The sequence below is a fragment of the Pongo pygmaeus genome, chromosome 19, assembly GCF_028885625.2.
Source record: "Pongo pygmaeus isolate AG05252 chromosome 19, NHGRI_mPonPyg2-v2.0_pri, whole genome shotgun sequence".
In the NCBI taxonomy this organism is placed as follows: Eukaryota; Metazoa; Chordata; class Mammalia; order Primates; family Hominidae; genus Pongo; species Pongo pygmaeus.
Window position 1 is genome coordinate 9,749,347 of NC_072392.2, and position 22,272 is coordinate 9,771,618.

Sequence of the window (22,272 nt, forward strand, 5' to 3'; positions counted from 1 at the left end):
ACTGACCACTGGCTTTGTTCTCCAGGGGCCAAGTGTATCATCTGATGATGCCAGTTGCCCTCACATGGCTCCAAAAATTCCTTCTTTCTTTCCTTCCTTCCTTCCCTCCTTCCTTTTTCTCTCCCTCTCTTTTTTTTTTTTTTTTTCAGAGTTTTCTTTTTGTTGCCTAGGCTAGAGTGCAGGGGCGCGATCTCGACTCAATGCAACCTCCGCCTCCCGGGTTCAACCGATTCTCCTGCCTCAGCCTCCCGAGTAGCTGGAATTACAGGCATCTGCCACCACGCCCAGCTGATTTTTTGTATTTTTAGTAGAGATGGGGTTTCACCATGTTGGTCAGGCTGGTCTCGAACTCCTGACCTCGGATGAGCCACCTGCCTGGGCCTCCCAAAGTGCTGCAACTACAGGTGTGAGCCACTGTGCCCAGCCAAAAATTTATTTATTTACCCATGTAACAAACCTGCACATGTACCCCCACTCTGAACCTAAAATAAAACTTGATAAAATACATAAATAAAAATAAAAACTTGTCCAAATAATTTTTAAAAATTTATTTCTTCCTTGGCATCCTCAGCCAGTGTTCACAGGTGTTTTTCACAAGAGTGAATTCAGTGAAGTCTCTCTCCAGTGTATTTCCTTCCCTGTAAGATAAGACTTTGACTTGATATTGTGACAGTCACACAGGACCTGCCTACATGAATACATAGGGATGAAAAACCATATAAAAGAACCTGCACACTGCAAAGGGCAGAGGCTTGTGGGAACAAACTCTCCTGCTCTAGGTGAGCACATGGCGCAGGGAACCCCAGCACACATTCTCTGGGTTGGGCTTATTCCAGCAAGAATCCATTGTATATCTCTTCATATATGCTTAGTGCAATGGAACACAAAATTCCACAGAAGCAACGTTTGTCAGGCAGGTGCTCACCTTGAGCTGCAAACACGAAGGTAGCTGGGTTTTTTTCATTTATTTTATGATAGTACAAGTGTTACAGTTCAGCATAAACAGATTTTTATTGGATTTTTTTTCCCAGAAATGATATGTTTACAAAACACACGAATATAATTTTTAAAATGGATCTGAACAAGGACATATTGAAGGTTGTTAGAGTTTGCAGTCCCTTTCTTTTCTTTTTCTTTTTTTTTTTTTTTTTGAGACAGGGTCTCACTCTATTGCCCAGGCTGGAGTGCAGTGGCACGATCTCTGCTCACTGCAACCTCCACCTCCCAGGTTCAAGCGATTCTCCTGCCTCAGCCTCCTGAGTAGCTGGGATTACAGACATGTGCCACCATGCTCGGCTATTTTTGATATTTTTTTTTTAGTAGAGACAGGGTTTCACCATGTTGGCCAGGCTGGTCTCGAACTCCTGACCTCAAGTGATCTGCCTACCTCGGCCTCACAAAGTGCTGGGATTACAGGCGTGAGCCACTACGCCCAGCCCCCTTTCTTTTTTCAAAAAATCAAATTATGTGTGGAACAACCTGTGGCCTGAATAACATGGTAGCTAGACATGGGATGAATTGGTACAATATTGCAGATGACCGTATTAGGAATCCTGCAGCCCACCACTGCCTCCAACAAGACCTGCATGTTTGGTAATGTTTATTTTTAGAAGCAAAAGTGGCTGGTGATTTAATTTAAGCAGAACAACTCAAACATGTGTTCCACTTAAACTAAGATAAGATGTCATTCCATTTGACTGTGTTTTCATTTCTATCATTCGACTGTCCTTCCAAACTGATTTTACTATGAGTAGAAACACAAAATTTCCAAGAAAAAATATTTAAAAAAATAACAGGAAACATATTTTGAAATTTCTGTCTTCTTGATTCAAATGAAAAAGAGAGTATGAGATAGCCACACATACTTTATTGTGTGTGTCAATTAGGAGAAAACATTTTCTGGATTTTTCTGTCAATAAACCTATGCGGACAACACATTTTGCATCCTTTGTAGTTAAAAAGACTTGCTTTCCCCTTTCTTCAACTTCTCTTCCCCTTAATACTGTCTTCCTCCCTCTTTCTTTGGTATCCTTATCAAATTCACTGTCATTAAGAAGCTCTCTTTTATACTAGAGTGTCAATGGTTGATATCTTCAGTAAGCATTATCTCACTTCAAGGTACTGGCATTTTAACAGGAATCAAAGGCTGAAGCCAAAGGTGTTTAGTAAAAGGTGAGATGTGGAGGGGTGGGAATGGAAGCTTTCCCTGGACAGCAGTCTCCTGAAGTGCAACCCAGAGGCAGGGTGTATATTTTGAGTGTCAGTGCCTGGCTTGTTTGCCCGTGCAGATGTGGCAGCCATGGACACTGGCTAGCATATGGACACCTTGCCTGGGGCGCCTGGTGAGAGGTGTCCAGAAACATTCCTGAAGGCTTGTCCAGCAGGGCAAGGAGCAGCTCCTGTTTTCCAAACGCTCTCTGAAGCCTCGGGTTCTGGGAAGCTGTGTTGAGAGTGGCGACTGCCGTTCTGTGCCTGCTGCTTCTCGGTGAATTCCAGGCGGGCTGCGGTGAATCTGCTCATGGCCGTGACCGACACAGCCAGGCAGAGGGCGAAAGAACCCCAGGCGAGGCTGTCAACAGAAGGCACCGTTAGGAAAGGGCTGAGGGCTGTGATTCCAGGACTTCCTGTTTTCTCCAGATTGGAGGTCAATCTGGAGAAAACAACAGCTCCTTGTTCTACTAAATTTGGACCTGCATTTTTGATCACAAATCCCAGAGTCTAGTCAACGTATTGTTTAGCCCAAGTGTTAAGAGAATGGATTCTGGAGTCACTGTGCTGGCTTTGCACCGTGGCCCCACCTTGTATTAACCACGTGACCTTGAGCTGGTTGCTTTACCTCTTTGAATCAGTTTCCTCATCTGCAAAACTGGAATAATATCAATGTTGCCACCAGGGGGGCTGTGAGGAATTCAATGAGCGAATGCGTGGGAAGTATTAATACTTAGTATAGCATCTGCTGCATAGAAGTTTACTGATGTTGCTGTTGTTGGCTCTAACCCAGGACAGTGGCATTGGTGTTGTTACTTTTTTTTTTTTTTTTTTTTTGAGACAGAGTCTCTCTCTGTCACCCAGGCTGGAGTGCAACGGCGTGATCTTGGCTCACGGCAACCTCTGCCTGCTGGTTCAAGCAATTCTCCTGCCTCAGCCTCCCGAGTAGCTGGGACAACAGGCATGCACCACCACACCTGGCTAATTTTTGTATTTTTAGTAGAGACAGGGCTTCACCATGTTGGCCAGGCTGGTCTTGAACTCCCGACCTCAGGTGATCTGCCCGCCTTGGCCTTCCACAGTGCTGGGATCACAGACATGAGCCACTGCGCCTGACCAGCATCATTATTCTTATATCCTCATCCAGACTGTGAGCCCGTTGCATACTGAGATGATGGGCTACACTTTTCATCCTTCAAAGAACCCAGCACTGTCTTGGGAACATGGTAATTAGCATCTACTTTATACCAAAGGGTGTTCAAATGTTTGCATTATTATGAGATAAAGAGAAGGGCTGTGTGGTGGACAAAGAACAACCTAGAGAAGAAAAGCAAAATGTAGGGCTAACCAGACACTTCCCAATGGATAATAATAAGATTAACAATAATAAACAGTCTTGTATGTATGCCAGGTGCTGTGATGGGCACCAGATTGTCTAACTGAACACCTCACAGTGATCCCCTGATGGAGGCACTATAATTATCTCCATTTTACAGTTGAGGAAACTGAGACACAGAAGTTAAGCAACTTGTCCACGACCACCATTTAGAAAGTGGAACATCCTGGATGCGGCTGCAAACCCTGTGAGTCCAGGTACTTTGCTGCCTCCTGATGCTGTGGACTCGGTTAACCAAGGACACATGTCAAGGTTCTGGGTTGGGCCTGGCCTTGCTTCGTGTTTTCATTAAGTAGGTGATTATTTTGGTTTAAATGAGGGCAGAAACTCATTGCATCACTCCACACCCCCACTGAAATGAGAGTAAAGGGATGTTTACTAGTGTGAACACACAAGGACAAGGAGAATTGGAGAGGAGACACGAGAGTATGGAAACAGCTGGGAGAGGGATGACTAATTCATGGAGTGAGGGATGTGACACAGAAAGTGTCTGCAATGAGGGCCACCCACAAGGCAAGAAGGATGCCTGTTACATCAGCACTGCTGAATCCTTGAGAGGTGCAGCATCTTGAGGCACAAATACGGCACAAAAAATGCAGCCCTTTCCCCAGTCTCCTCCTTACCACAAACACTCTCCCCCACCTCCCTTTCCCCCAGGAGAGCAAAGTTTTTTTCTCTGGGGAAGGTGAATGGAAGGAAAGGCTCCAGATTCAGAGACAGCAGACCCAATAGAAGGCAGCCAGACCCAAAGGGGCTGGTCTGAAAATGGGATTGTATGGAAATCTGCACAGCAGTGGGAAGCTGTCCAGCCCTTTCCTATGCCTAACCTCAGAAATGATCAGTCAGGCATACAAGCTCACTCCACTTCCTGCAGATATTGGATGATTCCCTTCTGAAGATACTAACAGGTTGCGGAAAGAACCTCTACAAATCGATATTTGTGTGTGTTTTTGTGGAGTGGAATTCCAAGATAAAATAGATGGTGCCATACCCAATCACATGCCAAAACAACAACAAAAGAGTCTACCAGCAGATAAATACCAACCCTGCTCTAGAGCTTCCAATTATCCTTGACAATCAAAGATGCCAATGTTTGGGGGAAAGGTCGAACAACAAAGTGGGGAGGGCAAAGAATTCTGAAGGAAAGAGATAACACAAGGAACAAAAGAAAACAGCAACAAAAACCAAACCCTTTGATTAATATCCTCAGAGGAATATGAGAAAAGAAGATGCTGTATCAATAAAGCAAGACAGGATATTATGAAAAAGGAACAGCTGGAAAACAAGGAAGAGCTTGGAAAATTAAAATAAGTCCAAAATAAGAATTCAATAGAAAGGCTTGAAGACAAGTAGAGACAAATTTTCAGAAAATATAATAAAAAGAGAAACAAAATATAAAGAAAGTAATAAGATCCTGGAATAATAAACCCAAAAGACCTAATATCTAACTAACAAGAGTTTTCTAAAAGGAGAACAAAAACTACGAAAGGAAATAATCAAAGAAATAATACAAATACAAAAATCACCATAATTCCAGGACATGAATATTCAGATTAAAGGCTCCCCACCCCCACCCCAAGCACACAGATGAAGGATGAATGTGGAGAAAAGAGGATCCTCGCCAAAGGACATCATCATGGCATTTCAGAACATTGGTCATAAAGAGAAGAAAATAACAGGCCACCTACAAAGGCACATGAATCAGAATGGTGTTGGACTCTTGACAGAAACTATGAATGCTAGAAGAGAATGGAGTACAGCCATCAAAATTCTTTGGGAAAATGATTTCCAGCAGAGAATTCTGCACTGTGCCAAACGATCAATCAAGTATGGAGTATTGAATTTCCAGGCATGCAAGGAGTAAAATAATTTATCTCTCATTGGATCCTTTCTCAGGAAGCTACTGAAGGATGTACTCCCAGAAAAGGTAGATGTAACCTAAATAAGATAATTCAATGGGACCTAAGAAATAGCATTCCAAGATAAGGGAGTGGCGCAGGGAAGTCTCATGATGATAGCTCTAGACTGCAACAAGCCTGGAATAGGGCAGGAAGACTGAGGGTTTTGGGGGTTTGGAAGTGAAACTGACAAGCTAATCTGATTAGGTCCACCAAACCTAACCTGCCCTGCTTGCTTTTGGTTGCTTGCTTTCTTTCGTCCCCATATAGCTAAAAGCTACGCCACTAAACTCTATAACTTAACCTTCACTGGCTTCCTTACAGATAACATTTCTGATGTACATGTCACCATGGTAATGGCTGCTTGTTTTTCAGGAACCTGGGGCAGCTCCTGTCTAGTTCAAACTGGTTGAGACCACTGATCCTTCAGCTGATCCTGTGCAAGTGTCTGAGAGGTGGCCTTTTGATGTCAGAAAGCCAAAAACCCTACCCTCAGAATATGCTAATGCTGCCATTTTCTGAACATGCATCCTGTGAAGAGCCATGACCCTGACTATGCTTGCACAGATCACCAGTGACTTTTTATTTTTCCTCACTGCCAATCACCTTTCCTCTTGCCTTAGACCGCCCTGCTTCTCTAACCCATAAATATCCCTAAACCTTATCTTCAGGGAGGCGGATTTGAGAGCTGTTCTCCCACCTCCTTTTGGGCTGCCCTGTGAATAAGTGTTTTATCTTCCCTGTGAATAAATCTTTTTTAAGACCCATCATCACAGTAACTGGTTTACTAAGCACAAACAGAATGAACTTGGTGGGTATCAGAAGGGTGGCACAGGGAGAGAATGGAATTGATAGATAGTTACGCTTAGTACTATTTGATTTTTAACCACCGTTTACATATACTTCTTTTGCTAAAAATTAAGTAATTGAAAGTAATAGAAAACAAAAACAAAACAAAATGATATTGGAAACAAACAGACCATTCTTCAGGCTCCTTTGGTGTTTGGAATTTGCTTCTATCCATAGCAAAAGGAGTGCAGTACAAGTTGGCCACGGTTGAGAACCCACCTACAATTCATCTGAGCCCTGCTGCAACTACACTCTCAACTGTGTAAGGTGCCAGTGATAGCCCCCCAGAACCAATAGCACTAATTCAAAGGGGGGTAGCTAAGTGACAAACAGGTGGAGGGACAGGTGCCCAGAGAAACATTTGTAAAAATTAACATCTTCAGACTGGGAAGACGAAGACTAAGAAAAGTTCAGACTCTAACAACTCACGAAGCATATGGCTCACAGTAACACACGTGTGTTCACTGAATCCTAGAATAGTAGGATGAGGGAGTGAGCCCTGAACGTGTTATGTGTTTTACAAAGAGGAAAGTAACATAAGAGGTTGTTATATAAGATGAAAATGTAAGTTATGTACATCTATTTTTAAGATACGATATGCTTCAGAGGTCCACATCAAAGAGAACCCCTGTGGTCTTGGATAATATGGTCAAGTCAGTTAGAAACAGAATTCCCATGTCATGACCTTGTCTTTGCATTAGAAACAGGGGCTGGGTCTCCCCCAGTTGAAGTATTTATTAGGAGTTATAGATCAAGACACTTCCTCCCACACTGTGTTTAAGAATTGATCATCAACAACGTCTCAATTTCTCGGGGACTTTACTATGTGCAAATAGTTTTATAAACATAATCTCTTTAAATCCCTATACAAACATTTGAGGCAGGTATCCTCACTTTACAGATGAGGGAATTGGGCTACAGATGGGTCACAGAATTAACCCAAAGTCACAATACTGGCAGATGCCAGCACTATGACCAAGGTTGGTCATCCTGCAAAACTTATGTGTATCTTTATGTGCATCTCTCCTGATCCTCCAGGACTTGAGCACCATGACCAAGCAACTTACCAATATGACCAGCCATAGTCCCAGGTCTGAGGCTTCCAATCTTCTGGTCCAAGGTTCACAGTGATTTGAAAAATGGTTGTGTACATCATGTGGGCCACCATGCCTAGAAGCCCTGTGCAAGGAAAGCTCTGTGAGTCACAGTTAAGAAGACACATGATGGAAGAACTCTATGCTGCGTGAGTTGGCTGTAAGGAGCTCTCTAGCATTCATAAAGTCCTTCTGATGTATCTGCATGTATTCATCCTTAAACATTCCGCTGGACATCTCTTTCCCACAATTGAAACTGAAGAGACATCCAGAAAGACATAATCAGGGAGGACCTGTCAGAACCTGGGCAGGAGTCTCCATGTCCTGGTTCCTTCCTAAGAAGATCAGAAATTGGATTTTATCATCCAATTTGCTAAGGATAAGACTTGAGGGAGGTAGGCATGGTGGCATGCACCTGTAATCCCAGGTACTCGGGAGGCTGAGGAGGGAGGATTGCTTAAGCTCAGGGGTTTGAGACCACCCTGGGGGGACCTCTGATTGAGAGGTCCCAAATAAATAAATAAGTAAAATGAAATAATTAAAAGGGACTTTAAAAAAAAAGGACTTAGGAAAGATGCATTACACTTATCAAGCACAACAATGATGTACAAATTGGCCTGTTAGATGATTAACTTAACATGAGTAACTTTTCTTATCCAGTTTGAGGACTAAAGGAAGTCATTTGTTCAGGGTTCTTTCTCCCTGGAAAGGCCCACTTAGGAGACCCAATTAAGTGGCTTTAAAAGTTGCTTGGAGAACACAGAAGTAGAACTAAAAAAAAGGAGTTCTTTATTTTTATGGAATATTTATACCAAATGTGGATACTTTTTTTAAAACTACCATCTATTGAGTACTTCTTCTATACTAGGTGCACTCTTATTTAGTCATCGCCAAAGTGTTTTGAGATACATTATAGTGTTCTGTGTTAGAGAAGTAACTTGCCTGAGGTCATACACCCATTAAAGAGACATCTGCACCTGGGCAGGATCCCTCCACAGACTCATGCCTAAGTGCTGTTTTCAGTGAAGTGATGTCAGCAGTCAGAGCCAGGGCACCCTCTTCCCTGGTTGTGACAAAGACAAACGGATAAATTTCACTTTCTATCTGTGCTTAGCCCCTTTTCATCTGTCACCCTAAGAATATTGTCTCCAGCCAATGGAATTCATTGGTGACTTATCCAGCGGACCACCTGCCCTGCTCAAATGGCCATTGATGGGAAAGAGCCAGCCTGTTCTTTGGCAATAAGCATGTCCAGCCTGACACTCTGCTTTCCCTCTGGGGCAGCCTGTTCCAAGGGTGCTGTTGGAAAGTACCTGCCAGCACCATGAAGATGGCTACCAAGGCATCCACCCTGAGCCAGTCGAACCCAGGGCTGTGACAACTCACTCTGGAGCCCAGGAGGATGGCGCTTGTCAGTATCAGAACGATATCCAGGACCTCGCCCCCAATGGACAGCCACAAAAAACCTGCCAAAGAAAGGGATGTTGGAAACGCTGGACATTTCTAATTCAGAAGTACTAAAATGTTCAATCCTTTGATTTAGTTCACTTCTAAACAAAACATGAAAAACAGACAGGCTGGAGTGAAAATCACAGATGCCTCTGCTGAATCTTAGAAAGCTGGCAATGGAAAGGCACTCCTCAGGGCTGAAAGAGACGGTTGTAGGGATTGCCCATAGCTGAACGGGGGGTGGGGTGGGGGCGGGGAAACTAAGCAAAACCCTGCTGTGAGGACATGAGTGGTGCTGGGGGTCTCCATGCCCTAGCTCAAAAACTACCACTGTGTCTGGAGTTGGTTCCTGCCAGTGGGTTCATGGTCTGGCTGACTTCAAGAAGGAAGCCACAGACCTTCGCGGTGAGTGTTACAGCTCTTAAAGGTGGCACAGACCCAAAGAGTGAGCGGTAGCAAGGTTTATTGTGAAGAGCAAAAGGACAAAGCTTCCAGAGCAAGGAATGGGACCTGAGAGGGTGGCTGTGGCTGGCTGGGGTGACCAGCTTTTATCCCCTTATTGGCCCCTCCCATGTTCCGTTTCTATCTTATCAGAGTGCCGTTTTTCCAATCCTCCCCGCGATGGGCTACTTTTAGAATTCTGCTGATTGGTGCTTTTTACAGAGTGCTGATTGGTGCGTTTTACAGAGCGCTGATTGGTGCGCTCTACAGAGTGCTGATTGGTGCGTTTTACAAACCTCTTTAAGACAGAAAAGTTCCTGATTGGTGCATTTTACAAACCTCTTGTAAGACAGAAAAGTTCCTCAAGTCCCCACTAGACCCAGGAAGCCCAGCTAGCCTCACCTCTCACCATGATGTTTTGATTTTACCAGGAGATATCATCTTTGCCTTTTGCAAGAAAAAGTTACACAAGCATGGGGGGGGGAGGGTCTGTGAGTTGGAGAGTCCTGAATGCAGGTACCAAAACCTCATTTGTTTCTGTGGAAGCCACTTGTTTACTTTCTGGAGAGGATCCCACCTGTGGCTTCAAGGAACTCTGTTGGCAGTGGAGAGCAATGGAGAAAAGGGACAGAAAAGGAAATTCATCTTTGCGAAAGGACTCCTCTAAGGCAAGTTAGGTAATGGAGACACAGCAATGAATAGACGTGATCCATGCCTTCACAAAACCTCTACTCCAGCTGGGAGAACAGACACTAAGAAAGTAATTACAAAGATACTGAGTGTTAGGGAGCTTTAGAGAGAAGAAAAAACTGCTCTAGGCAGTGGTGTGCTGAAGCTCATCTCACAGCTCTGTGTTCATCTTGCAACTGAGAGCTGTGTTCATCTTGCAATTGAAATTGGCTATGGTGGGAATATTTACATCATGGAACACGGCCAATGCTGCCAATCAGGGCTTCCCATCCACCCTACAAAGTTGGTTGTTAAACATTTGCCAGCACACCACTGGCTATAGGGCACAGGAAGAGAGCCTGTGGTTCTAGCTTTTGGACTTGACTTCATGGAAAAATCATCAATGACTCTCTCATCATTTCCCCTATTCCCAATAAAACTATAAAAATAGTCTAAGCTATGAGGAGTGCTAGTGGGCAGACTGTGACTAAGGTATTTACCTTGTTCTTCAGCTGGCACGACACTCCGGAAACTCCTACACTTTTCATCTGAAAGATAAAGAGAATGCATTCAGAAGTGGGTTATACTTCACAACCAGGGGGCAAATGGTGAATTTCTAACCCCTTAACTGGATGAGGAATGGGGAGTGTGCAGACTGCTTTACTGCTCAGGGACATGAGCTGCCCCTCTGTGTGGGAGCCTGATATAATCCGCCCTATTGGACTCTGGTTTGGCCACATGACAGTCTTTGACCAGTGAACTGGGAACAAAAATGAGATGGATCTGAGCAGCTTTAAGAGCCAGTGTCTTTTCCCTTGGTTCTTGTTCCCTTGCTCTGTGATCCCAGAGGCCCATGTCAAGAGAAAGTCTCCATCAGCCTGGGTTCCCGAATAGCTACAATGAGGACAGACCCCTTGCCAACCTGAAAAGTCTATACAGAATGAGCTAAAAATAAATGTGTTGGTTTAAAGCACTGGAATTTGGGGGATTGTTTGTTATTGCAGCCTAACCTATCCTATATGGACTAATACTGCAAGTCTTAGACCAGGGATTCTCAGCTTTGGAAATAGCATTCATTATGGTATGAATCTAAAATAATTGGCTTCTTGTTGAAGGGAAATGATCAAAGTTCGCAATTTATTTTTAAATGAGTGAGAGCAGATTCAGAGCCATGTCTGTTGCTAAGACTCTTAGCAGGTGAGTCACGCATTTGCTTGCATTCCATCATGCTTTCTTGAATGTGAAAGGGAGGAATCGTTGTGTGTGTACCAGGTATTGGGCAGAACCCGCCACCAGACTCATTTATGTGCTCCAGGGGGATAGATACTCTTTGTATGTGTCATCTGTCAGGTTGCACACATCAGGTGAAAAATCTGGAGCCACAGCCTTAGATATGCAGTTCCCTTTAAAATTCTAAGTCCATGGATATCCACTTGGTGTGAAGATGTAACCAAATTCTGATTTAGGGGGTGACAGATGGAGGATTGAGACCATGGCAAGTCACCCTCTGGGGTCCTGTCCCAGCTGAGTGTCTTGCACTCTCTCTACTAACACGTCAGCCCAAAACAGAATCATAGACTCTCGAGTGGGAGGAGCCTGGGAAATCATCTGGTTCATCCCCACACAGTTTACGGGAGTGCGTTCAAGGGCCTCTGAGGGAAAGTGGCTTGCTCAAGACAGCGTAGGTAGAGGCAGTTTCCATGTTAGAGCTCAGGGCTGCAGAGCCCGGGCCCAGCGCTGTCCCGCTACATCACTGACTTAATGCAATCAAGGAAAGGTGCCGGGGGTGCAAAGATGCCTGAGACAAGGGAGCCACCCCCAGTCTGATCCTGGTGGGAGCTGAAGCAGAGCATGGTTTTTTCCCATTGACTCTTCAAAGGAATGGCATTCTTATCACTAGAATAGATCCAACAGTCCCCATCTTAGCCTTGCTTTGAAGATTACATGAAGCAATACTTAGGAAAGCTTCTATCACAGTTCATATGCATTTAAATCTTATTAGAATATAATGAGTTCTATTAGAGCATTTTTACGGTGGTTAGCATGAACCATTATTTATTTCCAGACTCTAAGCAACCCCAAGGGCAAGGTTTATGCCAGCTACCATTGCTGGAAGATTCCAGGAACAGAGGAAGTTTAGGGAGCATCTGTAGACTTCAAGAATTTTTTTTTCTTTTATAGGAGAGAAAATCCCAAGTAATTTAATTTTCCTATTCAAGAACTCTCTACAGCTCCCTATTTCCCCTAGCATCAAGTCTAAATTCCTCCTGTTAGCTTTTATGTCCTCTCTCCATCAACCTGACTTCCCAAAACAGAGCCCATCTTTTTGCCTCCCCAGCACCACCCAGCATTCACCTTCCACCTCCTCAGGGTCCCATAGTGTCTTAGTCCTGTAACAAATTACCATAGATGCGGTGGTTTATCAACAACAGGAACAGCTTTTCAGATCTGGAGCCTGGAAGTCTGAGATGCCTGCATGGTTGGGTTCTGGTGAGGGCCCTCTTCCAGGTTGCAGAGAGCTTCTTTTATTTTTTTATTTTTGGAGACAGAGTCTTGCTCTGTCACCCAGGCTGGAGTGCAGTGGATCACGGCTCACTGCAGCCAAAATCTCGTGGGTTCAAGTGATCCTCCCATCTCAACTTCCCAAGTAGCTGGGACTAGAGGTGCATGCCACCACACCTAGCTAACTTTTTTTTTTTGGTAGAGGTGGAGTCTCACTATAACTCCTGGGCTCAAGCAATCTGCCCACCTCAACCTCCCAAAGTGTTAGGATAACAGGCATGGGCCACCATGCCTGGCCAGCAGACAGCTTCTTGTAGTAACCTCGCATGGCAGAAAGAGATCTGGCTCGCTCTCTAGCCTCTTCTTATAAGGGCACTAATTCCATATGTGAGGGCTCCACCCTCATGACCTAATCACCACCCAAAGGCCCCCACCTCCTAATACCATTACATTTGGGTTAGGGTTTCAGCATATGAACCTGCAGAGGGAACACAAATATCCAGTCACAGCACATGGGAAGGATGATATGTGTGCAAGCATACGCTTCTGGCAGTGCATGTCTAATGCTTATAAACCTTAACATTTGCCATGCCTATCCTCGTGAAATTCCAAGTACCCGTTGGCCTCATTCCTTCACACTTCTGCATCACCCCTCTGCTGAGCTATAGGGAGGAGAAACACCCAGGTTGGGGTGATGATGTAACCATTTCCTGGAGCTTCTCCACTGGGATGCTTTCTGACTCGAATGTGCAGCCAGGGATTCGTGTGTCACATGATTGTGCACCTCAGAGGGCCTGAAGGAGAATATTTACACAGCCTGGGGCTGAGGGCAACAGGATCAGGGACCTGTCGGTCCATGGGCAGCCACAGCGGCCTCTGCAGCATTTGAATTAAGTCACTTTGGATTAATGTGATTGGTAACTTCTCCTGATGTCAGCAGCAGTATCACAGAGGAAATAATTCATCTGAGCCTTGCCAGTTCTACCAAGGATGTCCCCAAAGCACTGGAAACCCCTCGGTCCTCACACCCTGCTCTCTCTCGAAGAACTCGGGGGCTGATGCAGAGCCTTCTCTCACGTCGCCTCATCCGATCCTAACCATACCCTGGCGAGTCAGGCCAACATGTTGGCCGCAGATAGATACCATTGGCAATGTGTGGCATTTAAATCCACAACACCTGGCATCTCTGCCTGGTCCTGCCATGGTCAGTCATCATCGCAAGTTTCCTAGCCTCTCTGAGCCTCACTTTCTTCATCTGCAAAATGGGTCTAATAAAAGGTCTCTAGTGAGAAAGTTGTGAAAGTATTTTGTGAACGGCATTCCACAGTTTTTTCTTTTTCTTTTCTTTTTTTTTTTTTTGGACGGAGTCTCACTCTGTTGCCAGGGCTGGAGTGCAATGGTACGATCTTGGCTCACTGCAACCTCCGCTTCCTGGGTTCAAGCGATTCTCCTGCCTCAGCCTCCCGAGTAGCTGGGATTACAGGCGCCCGCCACTATGCCCAGCTAATTTTTTGTATTTTTAGTAGAGACAGGTTTCACCCTGTTGGCCAGGCTGATCTCAAACTCTTGACCTCGTGATCCACCCGCCTCGGCCTCCCAAAGTGCTGGGATTACAAACATAAGCCACCACGCCTGGCCTTTCCACTGTTTTGAGTGTTGAGTTATTAATAAAGACAAGTACAATGACCTCAATTTTACGGACCTGGAGGAGATGAGGCTGACACGAATTAGTAGAGTCAAGAATTAAAAACCGGAGTTTCTCACCTAAGACTCAGAGGCCTTTTCTGAATCGCTTCTTGTCTTTCTACCTAATGCACGGAGAAGTGAAGGTCTAACTTGTCTTCTAAAGAGAGCTGCCTTTCCCACCAGGAATAGAGACGAGGACAGCACAGAGCCAGGGCTGTGCAAAGAGAAGGTGGAGGCCAGCCAGGGAGATTAAGAGAATTCAGAATAGCTTAGATGGGTGAGTTTAGCTTGGGCCCAGAGTCAGAGCCTAGTGACCCCTTTGATGAATACGAATCCTCAGAAATGGTGTTCGTTTTGAATAAAGCCAGCAGGATTAAAAGAAAAAATCTTTATAAATCCCATGAAGCCAGGGAGGTGGGTGTTACATAGCTTGAGTGCTTCAGCAGCCAAGCAGGACAGCAAGCCAGCCCGAGGAAGTGGCGTCCGATCCCTCCGTGCCTGACTCTGACATCCTCTGTCAGTTTGTTCTCCCCCAACCCGCACTCCGTCCCATCCTTTGTGGGGTGCCTGGGTCCCTCTGTCCTGAACTTTTTGAGTTTAGCAGAACAGCATAGAATCTAAAATCCACAGGTTTTGTGGATTCACAGACTCACCTAAGGAAAAGAACATTTCGTGTAAGTGCTGCCTGGGCCAAGAATTGTCATTTCAGATTGTGGGATCAAAGGTGTGGGTTCCCTTTAAAGACATCCTAGGCACTGGGGAGAAAGGATAGAGTTCTTGGAGGTGGCTTGGGCATAGGATGTCTTAAAATAGCACTTCAGGTGGCCGGGCACCGTGGCTCACGCCTGTAATCCCAGCACTTTGGGAGGCCGAGGCGGGCAGATCACGAGGTCAGGAGATCGAGACTATCTTTGGCCAACATGGTGAGACCCCGTCTCTACTAAAAATGCAAAAAAAAAAAAAAAAATAGCTGGGTGTGGTGGTGCACGCCTGTAATCCCAGCTACTCAGGAGACTGAGGCAGGAGAATCGCTTGAACCCGGGAGGCAAGGGTTGCAGTGAGGTGGGATTCCATGGGTCATGGGTCACTTACATCTCTGGAACTCAGTCTTCTCGTCCGTAAAATGGCTCTATTCTTCTAGGTCAGCCTTTCCCAAAGTGCGTTCCACCGAACAATAGTCTTATAAAATATTGATCCTTATTAAACATAAAAAATTTCTTCTATGCTCCATAAATTTGGGGAAACACTGGAATATGTAATGTTAAACAAATTCCTGTATCGGGGGACTTTTGATAGAGATTTTGATGTGCTAATGTGCATTGTGAATTTTTAAGAAGAGAATGTAACATATTACATTCATATTACATATTACATATTACATATTACATATTACATACATATTACAACAAACTTTTCCAGTTTGTTGGACTTCAAGACACTTTTTGTTTACTTTTACAAAGAGCATCTCAAAAGGCATCTCTGAGGAGTAATATTTGAGGACATCCAGTGAGGTACTTATTAAGAGCTCTTTCTGTCCTGGTACAAGAATATAGTTGCATAGAATTCAGAAACAGGTTGCTATGGTTTGAATGTCCCCTCCCAAACTCATGTTGAAATTTAATCCCTAGTGTGGCGGAATTGAGAGGTGGGAACTTTAAGAGATGCTCCAGTCATGAAGGCTGTGCTCTTGTGAATGGATTAATCCATTCATGAATTAATGGGTTCTCGTGGGGAGTTGGACTAGTGGTTTTGTAGGAAGAGGAGGAGAGGGCTGAGCTAGAATGTTAGCATGCTCAGCACCCTCGCCATGGGCTGCCCTGCACCTCCCTGGGGCTCTGTGAAGAGTCCTCCCCAGCAAGAAGGCTCTCACCAGATGTGCTTCCTCGACTGTGGATTTCCCAGCCTCCGTAATTGTAAGTAATACAGTTCTTTTCTTTATAAATTACCTAGTTTCTGGTATTCTGTCCTAAGCAAAAGAGAATGGATGAAGACAGAAGTCAAGAAATACATCCTTTATCTCTCCTTGCTGTTGTCCATGAATCATGGAGAACACTTTAGATTCAGTGTGTGCTCCTGACAGTATAGGAAAAACCCTTCTGTGGTGTGATCCAGGAAAATGTGCACATGCATGTGTATCTGTGTGTGTGTCTGTGTGTGCGTATGTGTGTATCTCTGTGTGTGTGTGTCTCTCTGTGTGTGCATGTGTGTCTGTGTGTGCATGTGTCTGTGTCTGTGTGTGCGTGTCTGTGCATGTGTCTGTGTGTGTGCATGTATGTGTGTGTGTGTGTGTCTGTGTGTGTGTGTCTGTGTGTGTGTGTCTGTGTCTGTGTGTGTCTGTGTGTCTGTGTGTGTTTCTGTGTGTGTCTGTGTATGTGTGTGTGTCTGTGTGTGCATGTGTGTGTGTCTGTGTGTGCGTCTGTGTATGTGTGTGTGTGTTTGAAGTAAACGCTCTGTGGGTTTGCAGAAGTGCCAAGGGGACTTCCTCTAGAGGAAGGAAACTGAAAGAGCCTCACACATCTCTCACTCCCGCTTTCAGCTCGTTTTAGGCTGAGAAGATGCCACCACCACCACCACACACAAACGCTGAGTTACACACACCACACACACACACACACACACAAGCTGAGTGACAATTTTTTATCAGAAATCTTGGGGACACTTTTACCATCTACCTGTGTAGTGTTTGTGTAACTATGGTCCACGCCATATGCAGGTAGCCAGGTTGCAGCTGCTCCCACTCGTGCCAGAATGTCCAGTTCCACACTTTCCTCAAGCCCAGCCCATGTGGATTTTTCCTGCCAGCTCCCTGGTTACTGATGAAGTAGCTCCCTCCCATTGGTCTAATTTTCCAACTCTTGTCCTCAAGTTCAGGTTCTACTCTGGCCCTAGCTCCTCCTGACATCATGACTAGCAAGCTTCCAGTTCTCTCCAATGAGGCTTTTTTTTTTTCTTTCCTCGAAGTCTCACTCTGTCGACCAGGCTGGAGTACAGTGGCGTGATCTCGGCTCACTGCAACCCCCGCCTCCCAGGTTCAAGCGATTCTGCTGCCTCAGCCTCCTGAGTAGCTGGAATTACAGGCACCCACCACCACACCCGGCTAATTTTTGTATTTTTAGTAGAGACGGGGTTTCACCGTGTTGGCCAGGCCGGTCTTGAACTCCCGACCTCAAGTGATCTGCCCTCCTCAGCCTCACAAAGTGCTGAGATTACAGGTGTGAGCCACCACGCCTGGCCCAGTGAGGCCTTTTCTGTTTCGGAAATGTCTGCTCAGTTCCTCCTGCTTGGATGACAGAAACCTTATGTTGCAGGGAAGGAGAAGCTGTCTCAGGTGACATGGAAAAGCCATGTGAGCTAAGTTCTTCTGTAAGAACTTAAGGATTCCTCCTCTCCCGTGCCTTGTGTTCTGAAGCAAATACCTCGGTTATGCTGCCTCAGACATTGGCTCACTCAGTTCTGTCTTCCTGGAACGTTCTCATCCCCAATCTCCATCTATTAAAATCATAGCCTTATGGGCCTGGCACAGTGGCCACATCCTTTATGAGGTCCTCCCTATGCCTAGAGCTATAAATAACCTCTCCTTCTGTGTAACTCAGTTCTTGCATTGCTATAAAGGAATACCTGAGGCTGGGTAGTTTATAAAGAAAAGACTTTTAATTGGCTCACGGTTCTGCAGGCTGTTCGGGAAGCATAGAACTGGCATCTGCTCAGCTTCTGGTGAGGCCTGTGGAAACTTCCAATCATGGCAGAGGGCAGAGGGGGAACCTGCCAATCACACAGTGGGAGTGGGAGCAAGAGAGAGAAGGGGGGAAGGTGGCACACACTTTTCTTTTCTTTTTTTAGTTTTTGTTTTGTTTTGTTTTGTTTTTGAGATGGAGTTTCACTCTTGTTGCCCAAGCTGGAGCGTAATGGTGCGATCTCGGCTCACTGCAACCTCCGCCTCCCGGGTTCTAGCGATTCTCCTGCCTCAGCCTTCTGAGTAGCTGGGATTACAGGTGCACACCACCACACACAGCTAAATTTTTTTTTTTTTTTTTTTTTTTTGTTGTTGTATTTTAGTAGAGACAGGGTTTCACCGGGTTGGCCAGGCTGGTCTCGAACTCCTGACCTCAGGCAATCCGCCCACCTCGGCCTCCCAAAGTGCTGGGATTACAGGTGTGAGCCACCACGCCCTTTCCAATGACCAGATCCCATGAGAAATCATTCACTATTGCAAGGACAGCACCAAAAGAACAAGGATAAACTATTCGTGGTAAATCCACCTCCACAATCCAATCACCTCCCACCAGACTCCACCTCTAACAATGGGGATGACTTTTTATCCAAACTCTATCACCCCCGTTTCCATTTCCACATCATAGGTGCGTCCTTGTTACAACCATTATCATCTTTTTCCTTGTTCGTTTGTACCTTAGGTGGGTCTCTCCCACTGGATCCTTGCTCTCAGCACTGGGGCTCACTCACCTTTCTCTCCTCCCATCCTCCTGCCCCTGTGCCTGACAAGGAAATGACTGTTGGTGAATTCACTCTGCACTGCGCTGACTCCCTTCTTTCCAGAGGGCTTTGGTATACACTGAGGTGGGCTCCTCTGACTCTAGTGTGTGTCATAATCACCAGGGGGGCTTGTTAGAAACACGAATACCACCAGATAAAATAGAGTTGAGTGGAATAAAACACCAGTGCCATAAGGATCAGAAACAAAGAGGCAATGGGCAACTCCAGAAAAAGCAAAAAGCTGAACACAGCAGTAAACATCACCATAGCACCCACTTTGATGCTATAATGAACAGTATTGATAGAGTCAAACTTTGATGCTATAATGAACAATATTGATAGAGTCAAAATATATTATTGGCTTACTGATTTCAATAAAGCAGCGATATAACTTTATTAGGAAGATGACAGAGGGTATGTGGGATGTTGTGGTGTGAGAGAGTTAAATCCTATTTATTATAACAGGAAGTTACGAGGTAACATCTAAGATGAAGTCATGGCTATGTAACCATAGTTTTTGAAAACATGGAAGAAAATACTAGAAGAAACAAGTTAACTGTGGTTTCTCCTGAAGGGTGGGACTAAGTTATGGAGAAGAAATGGGCAAGGGACTGTTGATTTTTCTTAGTAGCTTTTCAAAATGAGTTCATCTCTTGTCTATGAGTAAATATCACCTTGGTTAAAACTTTTTTTTTGTTTGTTTGTTTTTTGAGACAGAGTTTTGCTCTTGTTGCCCAGGCTGGAGTACAATGGCGCGATCTCGGCTCACTGCAACCTCTGCCTCCTGGGCTCAGGCGATTCTCCTGCCTCAGCCTCCCTAGTAGCTGGGATTACAGGCACACATCACCACGCCCAGCTATTTTTTTGTATTTTTAGTAGAGATGGGGTTTCAACAACTCCTGACCTCAGGTGATCTGCCCGCCTCAGCCTTCCAAAGTGCTGGGATTACAGGTGTGAGCCACCACGCCTGGCCTGTATTCTTTTTCTTTAAAAAAAAATTTTGGCCAGGCACAGTGGCTTATGCCTGTAATCCCAGCTACTGGGGAAGCTGAGGCAGGATAATCACTTAAAACTCGGGAGGTGGAGGTTGCAGTGAGCTGAGATTGCGCCGTTGCAATCCAGCCTGGGCAACAAGAGGGAAACTCCATCACAAAATAAATAAATAAATAAAATAAAATAAAGAAAGAATACAGACCTCTAGATTCCACCCTGGCTCTCTTAAATTAGAACCTCCAGGACTGGGCACCTGGATATTTCTTTTACAAGCTCCTTGGGTGATACATTTGGTAACTGGTGTGACGCCTAGATAGAGCTGTGGAAACAGAAGTACTATAGGCAGTCCTCATATGAGAACTTGGAAAGGAGATGGAATTTCCCAAGCGATTTGCCTATAAGTATGGTGAATACAGTTTCCAAACCAAAATTCTGGAACCGTTTTGGAAATCCTCCAGGATGCAGGGTCCTGGGACTTTTGCATCTGTCCGTGAAGGTAGAGAAGAGACTCTAGGAAGATAGCACTCCCTGAGAAGAGAGGAACTGGGGAGGTCCCTAAATAGCCTTAGCTCCAGGCACTATTGCAGTGTCTGTACCACACTTAAAGCACAAGACACAGGCACTGGCCTGGATACATGGGAGGGTCAGTCAGGCTGGGTACTGCCCCACAGTGGCCACCACTGGGAGAAAGGGTGATGGGGAGGAACATACAGCATCTCAGAGTGTTCTTTTTTTTTTTAATTTGAGACAGGTCTCACTGTATCATTCAGGCTGGAAGGCAGTCACACGATGATGACTCACTGCAGCCTCAACCTCCCAGGCTCAAGTGATCATCCCAGAGTAGCTGGGATTACAGGCACACCACACCATGCCCAGCTAATTTTTTTAAAAAAACCTTTTGTAAAGAGAGGTCTCGCTCTGTTGCCTATGTTGCCAGGCTGGTCTCTAACTCCTGGTCTCAAGCGATTCTCCTGTCTCCGCTTCTCAAAGTGCTAGGATTACAGGAATGAGCCACCAGGCTGGGCCTTAGGGGGTTCATTCTTGTTGCCTTTTACTTAGGCCTCAGGAATAAAAAACAAATGCTATGAGAATGGAAAAAGAAAAGGCAATTAGAAACTCCAGGAAAAGTTAAAAAGCTGTGCAAGAAATTGACTGTAATAAGCTGAGGTCAGGAGAGAAATGCGGATGGGAGGAGGAGTCCTCCTTTTTCTGCCTTGGAGGTTTTGCGTCCCAAGCAGAAAGGGAAGAGTACTCTGTCCCTGAACGCGGGCTTACAGCCAGGCTGCCTAATATGGAAGAGTCAAATTCCTCCCTCCTCAATTCTTTGAGAGGTAAAAACGCTCTTCTGTTTTTAAAGATTCATTCCAAGATCATTCCAAGTGCAGGAGAAATAACAGGGATGCACCTTCGAGTTGGGTCAGGGCCACCTTTCATTCCCAAAGGATTTTAAATACCAGGGATTCAGTGACAAGAACAAACGAGAAAAGCTAATTTTAATGAACACTTGCAATGTGTCAGGCCCTGTTGCAAGCGCTGTATGTGAATCTGGTCATTTCATCTTTACAATCACTCTCGGAGGTAAGTACTGCTATTATTCCCATTTTATAGATGAGAAAACTGAGGCTCAGAGAGGTGAAGGGACTTACTCAAGGATACCTAGACGGTCAGTGGAGATGCAGGATTCAAACCCAGACAGCCTGGCTCCAGAGCCCCTGCCCCATCCCACACCTGTCACCCCCAGAATCTACAGGCTTTGCTCACCTTCACCATTGAGGCTCTCCTCGCAGGACTGCCAGAGCCCCACATGGAACCCCCGCTGAATGAACTTGTCATCACCCAGCTCCCAAATGTACAGGACAGCCTGGCTGTCATTGTCCATCCTGCCATTGCTGCTCCTGTCCCGTTTGAAGTGAATGCAGTGCTGCCCTCCCTGCTGGTCCTGGCACAGCGGCTTCACCACCCGCCGGGTCCCCTCACACCAGTGGCTGCTGACCACGGCGGTGAGGGAGAAGATGAGGGCGAGGCAGATGGGGAGGAGGAGCAGCGCCTGCTGCTGCTTGGCCCTGTCCATGGCTGAGTGAGGTGAGTGGGGCAGGATGAGCTGTGGGGCCCCCTCCTCCTGCCTCATCACTCCTGCCCCTCAGCTCTGCCATCTGGCATCCTCACACAGCCTCCTCTCACGTCCCCCTGGGGAGCTGCATGTGCTGCCACACCACATCCAGAGTCACAGAGCCGGGGCATACTCCCGTCAAGGGTGCTGGCCCTGCCATTCTCCCCAGGAGGTAGGTGTGCAGGAGGGCATTTTTTTTTTTTTTGAGATGGAGTTTCTCTCTTGTTGCCCAGGCTGGAGTGCAGTGGCATCATCTTGGCTCACCTCAACCTCTGCCTCCCAGGTTCAAGCAATTCCCCTGCCTCAGCCTCCCAAGTAGCTGGTACCACAGGTGCATGTCACCATGCTGGGATAATTTTTTGTATTTTAGTAGAGATGAGGTTTCACCATGTTGCCCAGGATGGTCTCAATCTCCTGACCTTGTGATCCACCCGTCTCGGCCTCCCAAAGTGTTGGGATTACAGGCATAAGCCACTGCGCCCGGCC

At 45.7% G+C, this 22,272-nt stretch overlaps 1 protein-coding gene across 1 annotated transcript; it reads right to left on the reverse strand.

Annotated features, from left to right (window-relative positions):
- Window positions 1-536: 536 nt before the first annotated feature.
- On the reverse strand, window positions 537-21,755 carry GSG1L2 (GSG1 like 2). Its single transcript, XM_054459124.1, has 5 exons — window positions 21,438-21,755; window positions 10,505-10,552; window positions 8,759-8,911; window positions 7,419-7,530; window positions 537-2,569 (listed from the first exon to the last, which is right to left on the reverse strand). The coding sequence occupies exons 1-5, from the start codon at window positions 21,745-21,747 to the stop codon at window positions 2,311-2,313; spliced, it is 882 nt and encodes a 293-aa protein (XP_054315099.1). The 5' UTR covers window positions 21,748-21,755; the 3' UTR covers window positions 537-2,310.
- Window positions 21,756-22,272: the final 517 nt, after the last annotated feature.